This window comes from Synchiropus splendidus, chromosome 12, assembly GCF_027744825.2.
Source record: "Synchiropus splendidus isolate RoL2022-P1 chromosome 12, RoL_Sspl_1.0, whole genome shotgun sequence".
Classification (NCBI taxonomy): Eukaryota; Metazoa; Chordata; class Actinopteri; order Syngnathiformes; family Callionymidae; genus Synchiropus; species Synchiropus splendidus.
In genome coordinates, this window is record NC_071345.1 from 21460537 (window position 1) to 21476779 (window position 16243).

Here is a 16243-nt window from a genome sequence, read left to right on the forward strand (position 1 = left end):
TTTGTCTGTTTGTTTATGTCTGTCACTTCACTGTCTCAGTCAGTTTTGTGTGTGTGTGAATGTTTTTTGTGTTTTTGTTTAATCAGTATAATTGTCAGATACATTTCCAGAAAACCATCATCGCTGTTTAGGTCTTTCATTTCTTTGGTCAATGGGCTCCACATTTTCACTCCCACTTTTGCAGTTTAAATTTATCTCAGTGCGCAAGTGGGCAAAAAAAACACAACACTTTCTCACTCATAATCATCAAATATATGGTGGCAGTAGTGTGTCACTGAATTGACTTCACAGAAAAAATGATACAGAAAGTGATGGCACCCCCAACAGTAAAAACTGTTCACCAGTTGGAACAGTTTTTAAAATTAAATAGAAGATTTTATGGTGATACTTTAATTTACACTTTACTTATCTTCTTTAGAGTTTATTTATAGCATAATATAATTAGACATTGTTTTATTATATTTATTTTATTCAGAATTTTATTCATGATGTACAGTTTTTGTTCGACAGTTTGCATCAATTTTTTTCTTTTTCTGTTTAGTGAATTTGATGAACATAAATTGCATGTGGTTCTGCTGCTGGTTGGACTTTTCTATGACAAATATGTTTGCGCTGATCATATGGTTTCATGTCATTTCACAAGTTATTGGTTTGTTGACATTGTTATTGAACATAAATGATACTAATTGGCACTAATTCTGAAATCAGAAATCAGTAAACACAGTAATGAATCAATTCTATTCCTTGAATGGGCCCCGGAACCATTTGTTCTGGAAAAGGTGGGCCCCAAGATGTGTGTCACTACGTTTTTTTATTTTTTTTTGTGATCCCTTTGTTGCAGTTAGACAGAATACACAAAATATATGACCAATTCTACCCAATTGCAAAGGTTTGCACTGGATCAAGAGCTCCATGTTGCATTTCGGAAAGTGATACAGAAATGACTGATGTACGTGGAAGCCTTTGCGTTACAAGCATTACTGAATGCAACAAACACCTAGTATCGCATTTACAAGGGAGATGTTTTGAATAAATTTATTTTAAAATTCTGTGACTGAGATGCAAGTGTGTGTTACCTTACACAGCCTTCTCAATGTATCATCTTTCACAACTCAAGATTTTATGTCAAAAATAGCAAGATGCAGATATAACTAATATGATATGACTAATTCACAGTCACCCAACATGCCACAGAAGCTCACATATGGAATCTCTGTTTTCCGTTGTCTTACCTGTCAGAGGGACCTGCTGCCCACCGCGGAGAGGCTTGTCCACTTCATCACGCTTCCGGCTGTCCACTGAGCGAAGCGATTGGCTGCGAGAGAGATGTTCCCACTTGCCTAGAAAAAGTCATGCAAAGAAGTGTCATTTTCCATGGAATCAATATCACAATGTATGCTCTGTGCAATAGATGCACCTAAACCTGTTAGTAGACATATACTCTTGAATCTGCAGTTGTAAGACACATTTGATCTGCTCCTCACTCATCACCAAAATGCCAACAAAAACTCGACACTCGTAGAACATGCCCTGCATACAACGTTTTCTGAAAACAGATCTATAACTGTGTCATTTCTTTGACAAATGTCTTTCTTCAACCCCAAGGACATGAATCATCAGTTACAAGTGCATGGATCTGTTCCTCTCAATCACGGTGTGAGTAAAACTGAGTTCACAGTTTATAGCGTTCACAGTTTTACATTTGCATGCAAAAACACTGTGTACTCGTATAACTTCCAAAAAGATCAGAAAAGATAATGGTTACTTTTGTATCTTTGCACATTTGACACAGAACATTCTATGTCATAGACTGAAGTCATGCAACTGCAATCATGCAACATTGGAAAAAGAGAAATGCAAAGTCATAGTCCTCTTTTGTTTTGTGTTTTCAGTAGACAAAAATAGTTTCCCTTGATCCATTCTCGCCCGGGTCGCAGGGGCAGCAGCTTCAACAGGAGGGGCCAAACATCCTTCTCCTGGGCAGCGTCAAGCTCTTACTGCGGGATGCTCCCAGGCTAGTGAAGAGATATAATCTCTCCACCTGCTCCTGGGTTCACCCCTCGGTCACCACCCAGCTGGCTCTCAAAAGCCTCCAAAGGAGGAGCCCTTATAAGATACCCAACCCTGATCTGACTCCTTGAGTCCAAAATCCTGTTCTTTCTGTTAAGACCAAAGCTCATGACAAAAAATAGCTTAGGTTTGATACATTATTTTCTATGTCTGTTTTTTTTATGCAAATAAAGATGCCTTGAATATTGTGCGTCTTGATGGCAAACAGTCACAGTAAAAACTTGACAAGACGTTGACGATGAAAAAAACACCAGACAAGACATGGCTTAACTTGATAAGACGAGGACCTGACTTGACACTGACTAGATGTGAGGAGATTGCAAGTTAATTCTGCGATGCGCTCAGCAACTGCTGAGTTAGTGTTGCAGTATTAGACCTAATGACTAATGACAAATGTGACTGCTACTGATCCTTAGCAATGGCAATGTCCCACCAAAAGTGTTGTTTTTATTTCAGCATTTCATTTTGTGATACCGTTGATGTGCTCACGTATTGTACAGTGCTTGATGTATCACTTTCATTTATGGAATAATGTAAACAGGTTCGGTTCAGTGTTCAATGTTGTTGTTATTCAGAAATGTGTTATTATTGTGTATTATTATTATTATTATTATTATGTGACCTTCAGCACTATCTATCTATCAGTCAGTCTGCCTGTCTGTCTGTCCATCTAGGGACATGTTCAATTTGGTACCTTTATGGGACTGAAGAAATGTAAGGAAGATGCTGACACCGTAACCGACTCAGACGATGCAGAGCTGACCCAGAACATTTTCTCCATCAGTTTTCATCATACAGGGCATCAGAGTAGGCATGGTCATCTCTTCCTTCTGCCATCATTGTGCTGTTTGTTAAAACATTACTTATCATAGCTATGGAATTAGTTCCAACGATCAGAGACATTAGCTGTCAGGGCTCGATGAACACAGTTTTGGCAGAATACTGTCCAGGATTACTGTAATTTGATTTTACTCTACTCAAATCAAAACTATTGTAGTGATTCTTTCTTCAAAGATACAAGAGTAAATGTCTGATGAGACCTCTGAATGGTTAACCTCAGTCCATGACATGTCTACTGGTTTTCGGCCACCACTATCCTCATCAGATATTTGTGGGTTCTCCAGACAGGTCATAAATGTGCCGATTCTTTGGAGAACTCAGTTGGAAAGCATTCCAGAACATCAGGTGAGCAACACAAGGTTGACCTGACCTCGCAGGCCTGACCTTTGCTTAACCCATGCTTCAACATACCTCAAAAGGACAAAGACAGACTCATATGTGCATGGTTAAATGCATATTTCTCTGAAAAGAAACGTTGATTCCAAGAACTTGTGATCCCATAAGACAGTCATTCTAGAAACTATGTCATGAAAGTTAACGACTCATTGTCATATTGTTATCATGCTTCCCTGTATGTTCGAATGTTCATGCTTAGTCTCGTTTGAAATTTTAAATTGAGATGGGAAAGTTAAGATAGACAGTTGTGCTCATCCACCAAGCAAGGGACTGTTCGCACTGGACCCCAGGTTAAAAGACTACATTTTGGAAGTCTCTCTTGTCGTCTTTCCTCTTGCTCTTTCCTCTTGGTTCTTGCTTCTCCCTCTCGCTGTTACCTGCTACTCAACGCTGCATCTTGCCGCTCACTGTTCTGCTCTACGTAGAACCTCTGCCTCCCTCACACGAGGTTTGCACTTGACCGTCCTATTCAAAAGGTATGGCAGCCAGGAACACAAAGCTTGTTGGCATTAGTGCTTCACTGTCTGCGTTGCACTTTGTAACCCGACCACTGCTACATCCAGCGAAGAGTGGATTGAGCATGCAAGCCATCTGCAACAACTTGCTCATCACATAGCATGCCCAAGGAATTAAATAAATAAATAAATGTTTATTTCAATCTGCCATGCCTCACATGACAAATTATTTGACATATGTGCAGAGCTATAATACAACATGCCTTCATGATTGTTTTACTGCATACCATTCAGTCCATACTTCTACACAGTGAAGAACATTTCAAATAATTTCTGCCCCATATTTAAAGTTATTCCCATAAGGTCATTATAATTATAGAAGATTTTATAATTTGGTTAATACCCCTGGTTAAGTTTAGCCATTTGTTTTGGATGGTTAAGTGAAGGATGAGAGGCTAGGTAAAGCATTATGTGAATAAGCCGACCCAAACCTGTGTGTCTCTACTTGTTGAAGTGAGTCATTTTCAACCTTATTCTTCAGAGGAATCTTGTAGATGTATTTTCTTGAAAAGCCTCGTGCTAATGAGTGGTCTTCCCAAACACAGAGATACAAAGATGTATGTGTGTTTTGGAAAACAACTCACCCTGGCAGTCTTGGGAGTTGCAAGGTCTACCTTCTTCTAGCACTCCCTCACAGGGGTTTGACTCTTCTGTGACTGACTTGCACAGGCGGGTCCGTGTTTGAATCCCGCCTCCACACTCGCTGGTGCACTGTGCCCACTGTCCCCACATGCTCCAGCCACCTACAGGCAGGCAGACAAACACAACATCTCACAGTTGTCAATCACAATGTGCTGTCATATTTGTTGCTGTGCTCTTGCTGACAAAACATCCGACGGGGTAGAAGTTAATGATAACAATTGCAAAAAAGAAATGGAATGAATGAATGTCTGAATGCATGTTCATGCTTATTTCAGTCTTCTCTAATCCAGTATTGTTACATTTGACATTTTAGTGACTCACTTTACTTATAGTGGAGGCAACATGTCTTACATTTTAGAGATTGAAAAGCAGCAAAGCGAATAACAGCTCTTTTATGTAACTATGTCTAAGCTTGTGTCTAGGTCTTGTCCTTCATGTTGTATGATACTCAGTCATTTGCACTGATTTAACAATAACAATATACTGTATCTCCAACGATTTAATACAGGATAATTAAAATGATGCAAAATATTTACCAATTGCATGTAAATCCCATAAAGCAAATAAAGTTCTTACACAACTAACGGATGAAATAGCCAGGAGTAATCATAGCCTGGTTGTTGGCCTACTCAGGAGGAAACTAGCTGTAAAGAATGAATAACCATAGCATCTTTGCCAGACTTAATTATACCTGCTTTCATGCATCTGAGTCAGGGTTAAATTAAGACAGGATAACTGGGAAATTATGACTTAATCCCTTATCCTGGTTTTGAGCAGCACCCCTCGGGTTGTTGACTGAATTGTGTTGTTCGTTTATATACTTTTTTTCTGGTCTTTCCTGCTACTCAGCTTCATTTCCTTTGTGTCTGACCACACCATCTCTTTCTGAGTATATGGTTGCTAACTCCTAAGTCCAAAAGACAGGTGCAGTGAAGCTTAGGCATCTTGAAAATAGCTCTTGCTGATTTGCCTCACTCATGTTTCCAATAAATTGTGTTGCTGCTGAGTAAGGGAGGATCTTGTACGAAGCTGCACACAGTCACAGTCTACTCTTCAGTGTCCTAATCCTGTTACCATGTTGCTATATCCAATACCCCAGAAGTCTAACCAGAAGATTCTTTTCTGATGCAAAGCCCAGAGATCGCAATGCCATTAATTTGTCTTTGTTAAAGGACAAGCGTGATGCAATGTCGATTGGGGATCATTTGGAAGCGTGGAAGAACTGTGGAAGAACTGATCACCATCGTCATTTAGAAAGTCACTGTAGGGCAATACGCTCCTTTGTCTGTTTTCCCTTTGTGCCAGGAGGTTTTTGGCAAAGCAGCACATCCAAGATATGGGAAATGGGAAAAAAATAAAATAAATCATTGGTGAGACTCATGCGTACTTTTCACACACACACGTTTGTCTTTGTGTGACATGTTGCATATCAGATGAGCATGTTCAGAAACAAAATAGACTAAAGAAAAACAAAATCAGATCGTCTAATGCATAGTGTTGTTTATTACTTCCTTTCCTTATGATCTCTTTTTTTCATTAAAATCATAAATGTCACAAAAATGTGGAATACGGGGATATAATAGCACATAATAACAATACTACTACTACTACTACTACTACTAATAATAATAATAATAATAATAATAACAATAATAATAAAAGTATAATTATTACTCTTATTATAACACTTGTGGGAAGAATGAAGGCAATCTAATCTAATCAATTACAGTAGGATTCTACTACAGTTGTGATTCCAAATATGATTCTCTCTGTGTCAATAGACCATTCTTTTACATTATTTACTCCATTTACAACTTTAACTATGATTTTAATAATTAATAATGATTTTAATAACAAATTACATAATAATCTAGTGGGGAACGACTCACAGTAGTAGACGCTCCTGTTCACAACAGCAGCAGTGGCAGTTGCTTGTTGAGTTTGTGCCAAAAAAACAATGATTACTTGGAAGGGGATAAAAGTGCATCAGAACAATCCTTGTGTCATTAAGAATTACTTATCATTACTACCTATTATTGTTACATATTCAAATATAACAAAAATTAACAGTAATGGAAACTCGAAAATAGAACAAATTGAGAAAAAAGTTTTCATTCTTGGAGGAGGTGGATTTTCTATGTATCAAAATTAAAATAAAAATACATTTTTGGATAAACAATGACATCACGGAGGTGTCTGCTTCAGATCGCTCCCTGAAAGTCGGCACTTGACAAAAATACTGGCGCACTATAAATTAGTGTGCGTTTGACCATGTGAGCAGCACACACTCTTCAGAGAAGCCAGTCACAAATACAAGTATAATATTTTTCTGACTTGCATAACAGAAGCTGAACAGCATCGACCGCTTTGTTATGCTCCACAGCTAATTTTCGCTCACAAGCTAAAAAGCTAATAAAACATATTTTATGGTGTCCTATAGCTATATACACAGGGTGAAAGACTGAGTTTTATTTACTAAACAACAAGCATCCCATGTATGTGCTACCTAGCCTAAAGTATTATGGCTGAAGTGGTCTTGCCCAATTCGCAACAAATTTTATTTTCAATGTGGACAACAATAAAGGTATTTGACGGAATTTATTTTTACTTCTTCATATCTCCAAATTACCTGGTGTCTTCTTTCCTTGTTTTCAGTGCGGGCATGTTTTTTTTTACACCGAGCTGTCTCTGACTTGGAGTGGATCAATCTGTCCATCAAATTCATGATGAGCCAAAAACTTTCCAGAACAGAATCCAAGATGCATCACTTGTAAAACTACGGCATATGAGTTGCTCTAAAATGTGCACGTTTCCAGTTCATGCACTTGTGATAGGCTATCTACTGAATCTGCTTATACTATAAATGTTCAATGTTAGCTCACAATCTCCATCTCACTGACCCACACTGTGGTGATGAGAGAACACAATTGGTCGGTTGAATCTGGACCATTGTCGAATGACAGAGGGGAGGTGGAGAGACGTGTCACCTTCAGGAGTGAAACGCGGATTCAAGAGCTCATCTCCCACTGCTTCACAGCTCTGACAGCGGAAGCAAACACAACAAGTCAGAGTGCCTGACAGCTTTCTTTTGTTTTTTTTTCACCACTATACATACAACACAAAGAAAACACAAAAAGTGCCGAACACGTCCCCTCTGAATAATTAATTGTGACAAGACTAACCTCACCAAAATAAAACAGGAAATAACCTAATGTTTAAACAGCACAGAAGAACAAAACAAACCCTGACGAAGAAAACAGAAGCGGCAACGTGTGACATAAAACAATGTTCGTGTGACATTTCATCATGTCAAATGAACACTTATTCTTTGACCTTGATCACTTTACCTGAGTGGAATGGATGACCTTGGAGCCACAAACTATTTCCTGTTGGCTAAAAAGTTTGTGTGTCTTCAACCAGGTCTCCAAACCCTGGGCCTGGGACCGGTGCCAGTGCATGGATTAATTGGTACCGGGCCGCACAATAAATAATTAATTATTTCTGATTTATGTATTATAATCCATATTTTGTACATCCATAAAACTCATGCATGAACATGTATTTGTCATTCTCTCACACACATTACATACTTTATACTTTTGACCTGAAACTCAAGATGTTCACATTTATGCTTGTCACACTTCACCAAAAATGTTTCTCTGCCAAACCACTACCTACACCGCCTGTTCCCGCACCTTTCGCAATCTCGCTCTCGTGATCTTTTTTTCTCTCGTTATACAGGTTACCATATTTTTCCTTATTGTTTTTTTTTTCATATGTATCTTTTTTTCTTCACCTCGACACATAACTACAAATCATTCTCTGATTTTTTACACATTTATATTTCACATTCTCCCTCTGTTCTTTCAGCATCCCATTCTTAATGTAACGTTCTATTCAATGCTATTGATGTGCTCTCCGATTCTTTCAACTTCATCCATTAAAGTGACGATGAAAAAACCTGGAGTAATGTATGCTGTGTCCGTTACCTTTGTAATTCCAGCCCACCAAGCCATTTCATTTAAGCTTAGGAACCCCTCATTCCTTAAATTCTGTCCTGTTGTTACATTCTACTTCAGTATATAACAATACGACAGACAAGAGGCACCATTGTCTAATAGATCTTACAATGTACCCCCCCTTTAATTATTACGTTAATTTAGATAGATTTCTGCTATTTCACAAATATTTTTAGATACATCTATCCCCCATTCATATTCCTTCTGGCAGTTTAAATACATATATAAATAGTACTTGTGACTTACTCAAAAGCCTTCACTAAATCTACTTTGATCAACATCTTTCTTTATCTTGTTTCATGTGCTGCATTATTATTCACACATTTTTCAAATCATACTTGAAATTTTTCTTCATCCAATAAAATATGCTTGTCATGCCTGTTGCTTCCATAATATTTATTAATTTTTGTCACCTATTCCCTAAAACCTCATCATGGAGGTGGACATGAACATGACGGTTTTTGCATTGTTGTTCGCGGAAAATTCCCATTCCATTCCATTGTTTAAAAAAAATCCTGGATGATGAAAAGCAAGTGTTTTGATTGTCTTCTCCTTGTACCTTCAACAAATCGCTTCTTCCTGTATCAGACAGAGCCGTCGTGCAGGTGACACACACTCCCTGAGTCGGATTACATAACCAACATACAACTATTTCCACATCATTCTGCTCTCCACTACGACCTTTGACCACATTGAGTGTGTTAATCCATCTTCGCCCACCTCAATCGAGTGACACTGAGCAGCTCCGTCGGTAACTGGTCATTAGTACAATATACATTTGACTTTGTTTGAAAAAAAGGTTCCACTCAAATATTAAACTCATGTTTTTGAGTGGCTTCAGCTGTTGATCTACAGAAAGCACAAAACAACGATTGTGGTTGGCTGGTCATACAGTAGCTGCCGGAAGGGACAATGTATGCCACTGATGAAGGTTTACTTTCAGGACAAGCAGGGTAAACACTTATAAAGGATTTTACAAAATCAACGTATTTAATGCTGATTTTCGGATATAAACACGATAACCATATATCATGCACCCCTCCTCAGTACATCTCAAATTTCTCCAGTGGGTGTACTCTTGTTCATCACGGAGCTAACCACAACCTGCTGCACCTCAATGCTCCTGGTCAAACACTGGCCAAACACTGGTTGCAATGTAAAGACACATGAAGCCTCCTGTACCATCTGTTCGCAGAGAAAGGCCTGGCATTGACCATCAGCTCACCAGCTTCAGACTCTACCTATCGCAGGGCAGCCCTAATCTCACATTTCAATTGACTTCATTGACTATCACCCTACGTCTACCAAAAATGTATTTATCAAACCGTTCCTTTTTTGTGTGTTTTTTAATCAAAATGACCCAAAAGACATGCTCAACAAAATTTTGACATTACAAAACATGAATACAACTTATTATAATGAGCGCTCAGCAGTAAAACAAGAACGCATAACAATAAAAAGAAATATTTACAACGGATAATAATAGTAAGTCAGTCTGTATATGTTATCTAGACACTTTCTCTTTTTCTCACATTGCCTTTCTGCCTTTTGTGTGTATTTCATTACTGTGGGCAGAATAAATGCGATCTAATCTAATAATGTTTAATAAACGGCACAACACCCAAAAAGAACACATATTATCTAGAATAAGAGTCCAGTGTGTTGTCTTCTGCCTCCGAGCTTTTTTATTTGTGAAGTCATGGATGATGTCATCATATGAGAGCTGGCAGCCAGTCTTGTGGTTAATATTGATTACTGATTCTGGGTTGATTGTTTTTATGCAACTAAATTGATTATTTAAGGCAGTTGACTTGAAATAGAAACATATTGTCGTTTCACCTTTGCACTTTCGTATGTATTTATCATCATTATTGTTAGGGCCAAAATTACAATTTTTTTTTTGTCCATATCGCCCATCCCAACTGGCCACAATGAAAGATCACTCTGAAATGTGCATTTCTGCTTTAATATTGGGAAATGGGGGTCAGCTGCAGTGATTAGCAAGAATAGCAACAACTAATGTGTGGGTTAGGGTGAGGGTTAGGGTTGCTGGCACAACAAGTTTTACTCAGCGCTTTTGCTTTTGTTTCCTGTTTTCTCCAGGTTTGGGCGTTATAGCGCTGGCAAGCACAGACTTGCATAGCGGTTTTGCACTCTTCACTCCTCCCTCCTTTTTCCTATACTCGATATAGCCGAACCCTCGCTGCCACCTTGTTTGGACTGCATGTGTTGATTTTCATTTCATATAAAAATAAAATAAAAACTTGTCTGCTTGTTCCGTGACATATAGTTTGCTCGTCTCAAATCATCAGATTCACCCTGATATTCAAAAAGCATCTGCTGTAGTGACTATCAGAGTATGTATCACCCATCTGGAGGCCATTTCCTGTTACATTATAAAATTCAGACAGGTGGCTATAGAAAGTCCGGAGGTATGAATAGAAGCGTTGGGGTTACAAGCTCAGTGTTTATGAAATGATGAGATAGTAGGAGAAGATGAGAAAAGCAAAGACAAAAAAAGGAAAGGAAACATCATGGAAGCATTAAAGTAGACGCTTAGATTGGTGCATACAAAGCTTTATGGCTGAAAAAGGCATCAAGCCAGTGCTGACACCAAGAGGATAGAAATTGTCAACTGCAGGGAGGAGATAACAAACCATGAAAGGCGGGGGTGAGGACAGAGGGAGATTAAAGAGGAGGGACGGAGAGAGAGAAAATGTTTGGATAGATAAGACTAGAGGGAAATGAAAGGACACTGGGGGAGTAGCAAATGTTGGGATTGCAGATAAAGAAAAAAAGCTCATCGAACTGAAGAGACGTTTGTTTTTCAATTATATTTCATTGTGAGATAATAGTCATTCATGTAAACACATTTCTCTTACGGAAATACCAAGGTCCAATAATTAACAAGAGTGGAGCTGGTGACTCAAAGTACTGAGGGTCACAAAATGAACCAACTCATTCTCACTCCCATGGCATAATTTATAGACTTTAGGAGAATAGTCTTTTGAGTGCTATACTGATGAAAGGCCTTCAGCATAAAATGTTACGGATAGGTGTTTCAATGGATAGAAAGAAGAGCTAAAAACGCGGGGGTGACTAAAACACAAGGCCGTTTGATGGCCTTTAAATAGCAATTTAGAAATAGCAGACATAGCAATCGAGTGCCATCCATAGCTTACCCTAACCCAGCACTTCGCAATTATTTTTTATTGCACCCCCCCCAGGAAGAAGCAAATGTTTCGCGACCCCCAAGTCTCCGCCGCCTCTGTCAATGGTATCATTAGTCTAGCACTGCACCCCTGCATAACATTGTATCTAATGTTAACCTTGTTAACATTAAAGAAATGAAAAAAAGAAAGTAATATAGATCAACTTACAATGATGAATAACTTTATTAACATTGTTTTTGTCAATAATATAAATAATAATGAAAATCACAAGTGGATGTGAATTTAATTTAATTTATTCTAGTACGGCAAAAAAGTATGCGCTCCCCTGGCATCGCACCACGCCACGGGGGACTGCCTAGGCGGTCCAGGACTTGCGATATGTCCGGTCCAGACAGATTAGCTTAAATGAATAATGCTGCGCTCGACAGTAACTGTTTTCACTGCTGTGATCTCAATGCAACGCAGCTGTATATGTGCATAAGGAGAACAGCGAAGAGGAAAGATGCTGACCAGACTCGCCAGACTATTCATTGTTCATTTCTGACATCTGGATCTGTACTTATATGATTGAAATTTTGTCTTTTTTGGAGAGAAAACTAATTGTGAGCTGTTTGTTTTTTCTGTGTTTGGGAAAGCTGACTTGGTTGTTTTTGTGGAACTCCGTCCAGTTTTCCCTGTACATTTTGTGAACAGCCTCTTTGCTGCATTTTTTCCACTTTTATTGTAAATAGCCACGAAGATCACTGCGCTTTTGGGAAAAGACCACAATACATTGGCCTTTTTTCTCAATTTCTTTTAACTACGCCATATTTTTTTTTTTTTTGAGTGTGGACAAGAACCCCACGACAATGGTGAATACAATGGTTAAACTCATGTTTCCAACTGGCTGGTCGACTGTGAAGTGAATCACAGTGGTGATGACGAAATGCTGTCCAAAGACATTGCATATAGTTGCATATCAAGCCAGCTGTTTGCAGGATTCAGGTGCAAGTCATCCAAGCAGACAGTTCAATTTTGAAGATGGATGTCCCATTCCAGAGGGAAGGGTGAAGAAAGGCTCAAACATTCTCCCACCTTTAGAATCAGATACTTGAAAAATATATTTTTTTCACCGAATTAGAGGGTTCCTCCTTGACACTCATCAAGACACATAAACCCCAGCAAGCTGAACATAGTGCACTCTGTGCCATTCTATACAAATTAGATGCAAATGAGTAATATGATGGCAGTGCCATGCACCTCTATCATTCTCAGTTCCCACAGACTCACCTGACATTCTGACTACAGTCCTATTGGTTTATTGGCACCACGTGTCTAGATTCAAGTGTTCCCATGAGACGAGAAGTAGCTATCTTTTTCCATCATTGTAGTCGCCTCTCCCTCCCTTTTTCGTCAAGCTTGCCCCAACTGTACTATTGTGTGCCCTGCTGTCTCAGCAGGCTCGTCACTCCCTCTATACATCCGTTCTCCCCAAGCTCCTTTGGCAGCAGATTTAACAGCTCAACAACCAACACACCATGAAATAGTACATGGAATTATGCAGAATCATCTACAGATCAGTATACAAAACTAAAAAGACGCATACACTCAGCAAAGAGACCAATGTGGTTCCCTCTTCCCACGTGTTTCAACACTCATACATCACAAGCTCTTGTCTCCCCACACAGTGTGGGCTACTGGCTGCTGTGTGACTCAGAGCGGGAGATAGATATGGAGGATGAGCCTCACTGAGTCGTGTGGGTGATATGGACACTGAAGCCCAAAAGGAGAGGTGGATAGAAAAGAAATGAATCATTGAAATCGAAATACTGACCATACAGTAGGTCAACTTTTATTCAGGATAAAAAGAAAACAGTTATGTCAATAAATAGATAAGTTTAAACACATTTATACTGTTCAGTAAAATTGGGGATGAAACAACAGGCATCAGTGCACAGTAGTTATCTCATTTATCCAAAATGTACATTCATTCACAATGATTTAAATTGTTTTGTGAGTTTCATGTGTTTAGTGCGTTGAAGGTGATTTTTGTAATGCAAAAAAATTTCCGCTAGTCATTATATAGTATATACCAAGGGTTCTTAATCTTTTTGATCTAAGGGCCCACCTTTTCCAGAACAAATGAGTCTGGGTCCCATTCAAGGGATATAACTGATTCATTACTGTGATTACTTATTTGTGTTCAATAGCTTTACATGAAAACAAACCAAAACCTTGTGAAATGACATGAAATCATGTGACCAGTGCACCACTGCTGCACGTGGTTTGCAGCAGAACCACGTGCAAATCATGTTCCGTTGAGGAAATTGGAAAAACTGCAGGTCATGAATAAAATACAATATATATATATATATATATATATATATATATATATATATATATATATATATAATGTCTAAATGTCCTGAAATAGTCTTTTTCATAAATAAACTCTTAAGAAGATATGTGTAAATGAAAGTGGTGATAAAACGTGAACTAATTTAACTGCTTCAACAGGGGAACAGCTTTTACTATTGGGAGGGCATTACTTTCTTTATAATTTTTTTTTTTCATTTCAAGAACTTCTCCATAGTTGGGGACTATCACGGATTTGCAGCTGTCAGGGGCAATTCTGTGACACACTTCTGCCACTATATGTGGCTAATGAATTAGAACTGAGCATCTAGCAGCCTAGAAGTGTAAAACTAAAAAACTTCTAGCAGCCCTCCAGGAGGCCCACTGGGATATACAAAGATAGCTTAGGCACTCAAATGGATTTTCAGACAGTAGTTGCTAATGTTCACTAGCCAATAGCTGCCAGTGCTTGCTTCCCTTATTTTTTTAGACAGAGAGTACAGCTGATTTAATTTCATCAGCAGTGTTCACGCAACGATTTGCCAGCTGGATTTGCGCGATTGATGCATTCAGAAATTTCTATCACAGCTGTCTCTCTATATCTCCTGCACACACCTGTAGGGCTATCAGTGCCATAACCAGCATAAATATGTAAAAAGTCATCCCTGGTACTCACTACAGAACAGAGGTCTCAAAACCAATTTAAGAACATTAAATGACAAACAACAACACCTTATAAAAGTAAATATATGTATTTTGTGCACAAAGGAGAAAAAATAATTACATTGTTTACAGGCAATTAAGTAAATACTAAGGGGTAAACATTTATCAAAATTAAACAGTGTGAAAAGCAGATGAAAATGTCATTCACCTACTACGATCTCAAGTTCAACAGCAAGACCTCACAAGGAAGGTCTGTTGTCATGACGCTGGAGAACGAAGAAGTTCAGCAGTTAGAGAGGAAAGGCCTGCACACTGAAACAATGATCGAGGTGACTATAGCCCACAAGCAATTTATTTTCTCACCTTGTTTGAGCATCAAATGTGTCGATTGGGTCATGTTGAGGCTTATGGAGCCTCCTCAAAGCTGCATGCAAACAAGAAATGAGTTCACGATGTTATGGTTCTAGACGGGACCCAAGTGCAGTGGTGGAAGAGTCACAGGAGGCAGGAGCGAGTTAATACAATTATTTAATGACACGATACAAAAATGTATAACAAACCGGGAGAAGAAAACAGAAAACAAATCCAGAGCGTCACCAAAACTGGGAAGAGTCCACAGCGGAATGAGTCCAAACGAAAAGCGTCACCGAACCGGTAAGAGAGAATGCAAGAAGAGTCTGCAACAGGAGAGCAAACACACAATGAGCAATAGAAAAGTAAACTATCGAGGTCGTCAAAACTAACGCACAAGTAGGGATTAACAGATACAGAGAGAAAACCAAGAAGCCACACGGAGCAGGGAGAACAAAGGGAGTCAAACTACAAAAACTCAGAACACCAGGATTTAGAAATAGTGAAACAGAAGATAATTTAAACGACGGATAAATGTACGACGGCAGAGATGAACGAATGAAGCAAATTACCAGTAGGAGCAAATCTGGCACACGTTGCTGGAGTCCAGGTGCTCATATACACATATGATCAGGGGTTGATTGGCCCCAGCCATGTGCCACAGGAACAGGAAGAAAGGGGGGAGAAAGCAAAACAGGATTCAAGGGATCAAAATAAAAGCGGAATCATGACAGTACCCCGCCCTTAAGGAACACCTCCAGGTGTCTTACCCAGTCTGCTGGGATTCAGACGGTGGTCACTGAGAAGCCTCTGATCCAATAGGGAGCTGGGGACCCAGGAATCTTCCTCAGAGCCAAAACCTTCCCAGCTGACGAGATACTGGAGGCCATTACTGTGCCGTCTCACGTTGAGGATGCTTTGAACTTGGATGTGGAGCTTGGGTGCTTTGGCTTGAAGTCTTGGCTGGTCTGGGTTGGACAACGAGCTGGGGGTTCTGGGGCACATCTGGCTTGGAAAATGCTCTGGAGAGCTCCTCGGTGGCCTGACCGGAAACAACTGGAGTCTGAGCGGTGCAATGCAGTGAGTGACCTGACAAGGTGTACTGCTGTCCATCGCCCAGAGATAGTGAGGTGAGTCCAACCTTGGTACGAGTCATGGGAAAAGAACAAGGGATCTTGGGACAAGCAGGACAGGTGCCAAGAACATGACCCACCATACCACAGTATAAACAAAACTTGTG

General features: G+C 39.3%; 1 protein-coding gene across 10 annotated transcripts in view; it reads right to left on the reverse strand.

Moving 5' to 3' along the window:
* LOC128768026 (adhesion G protein-coupled receptor B1-like) overlaps positions 1-16243 on the reverse strand; it is a 157600-nt gene that overhangs the window by 94813 nt on the left and 46544 nt on the right. For 7 of the 10 annotated variants that reach the window (XM_053880548.1, XM_053880549.1, XM_053880547.1 and 4 more), the window contains exons 3-4: positions 4406-4564; positions 1233-1340 (exon numbers count right to left, since the gene is read on the reverse strand). In XM_053880548.1, the coding sequence (XP_053736523.1) occupies positions 1233-1340; positions 4406-4564 (267 nt within the window). The remainder of the gene's footprint in view (positions 1-1232; positions 1341-4405; positions 4565-16243) is intronic. The other 3 variants (XM_053880553.1, XM_053880552.1, XM_053880556.1) reach the window with 1 other exon arrangement.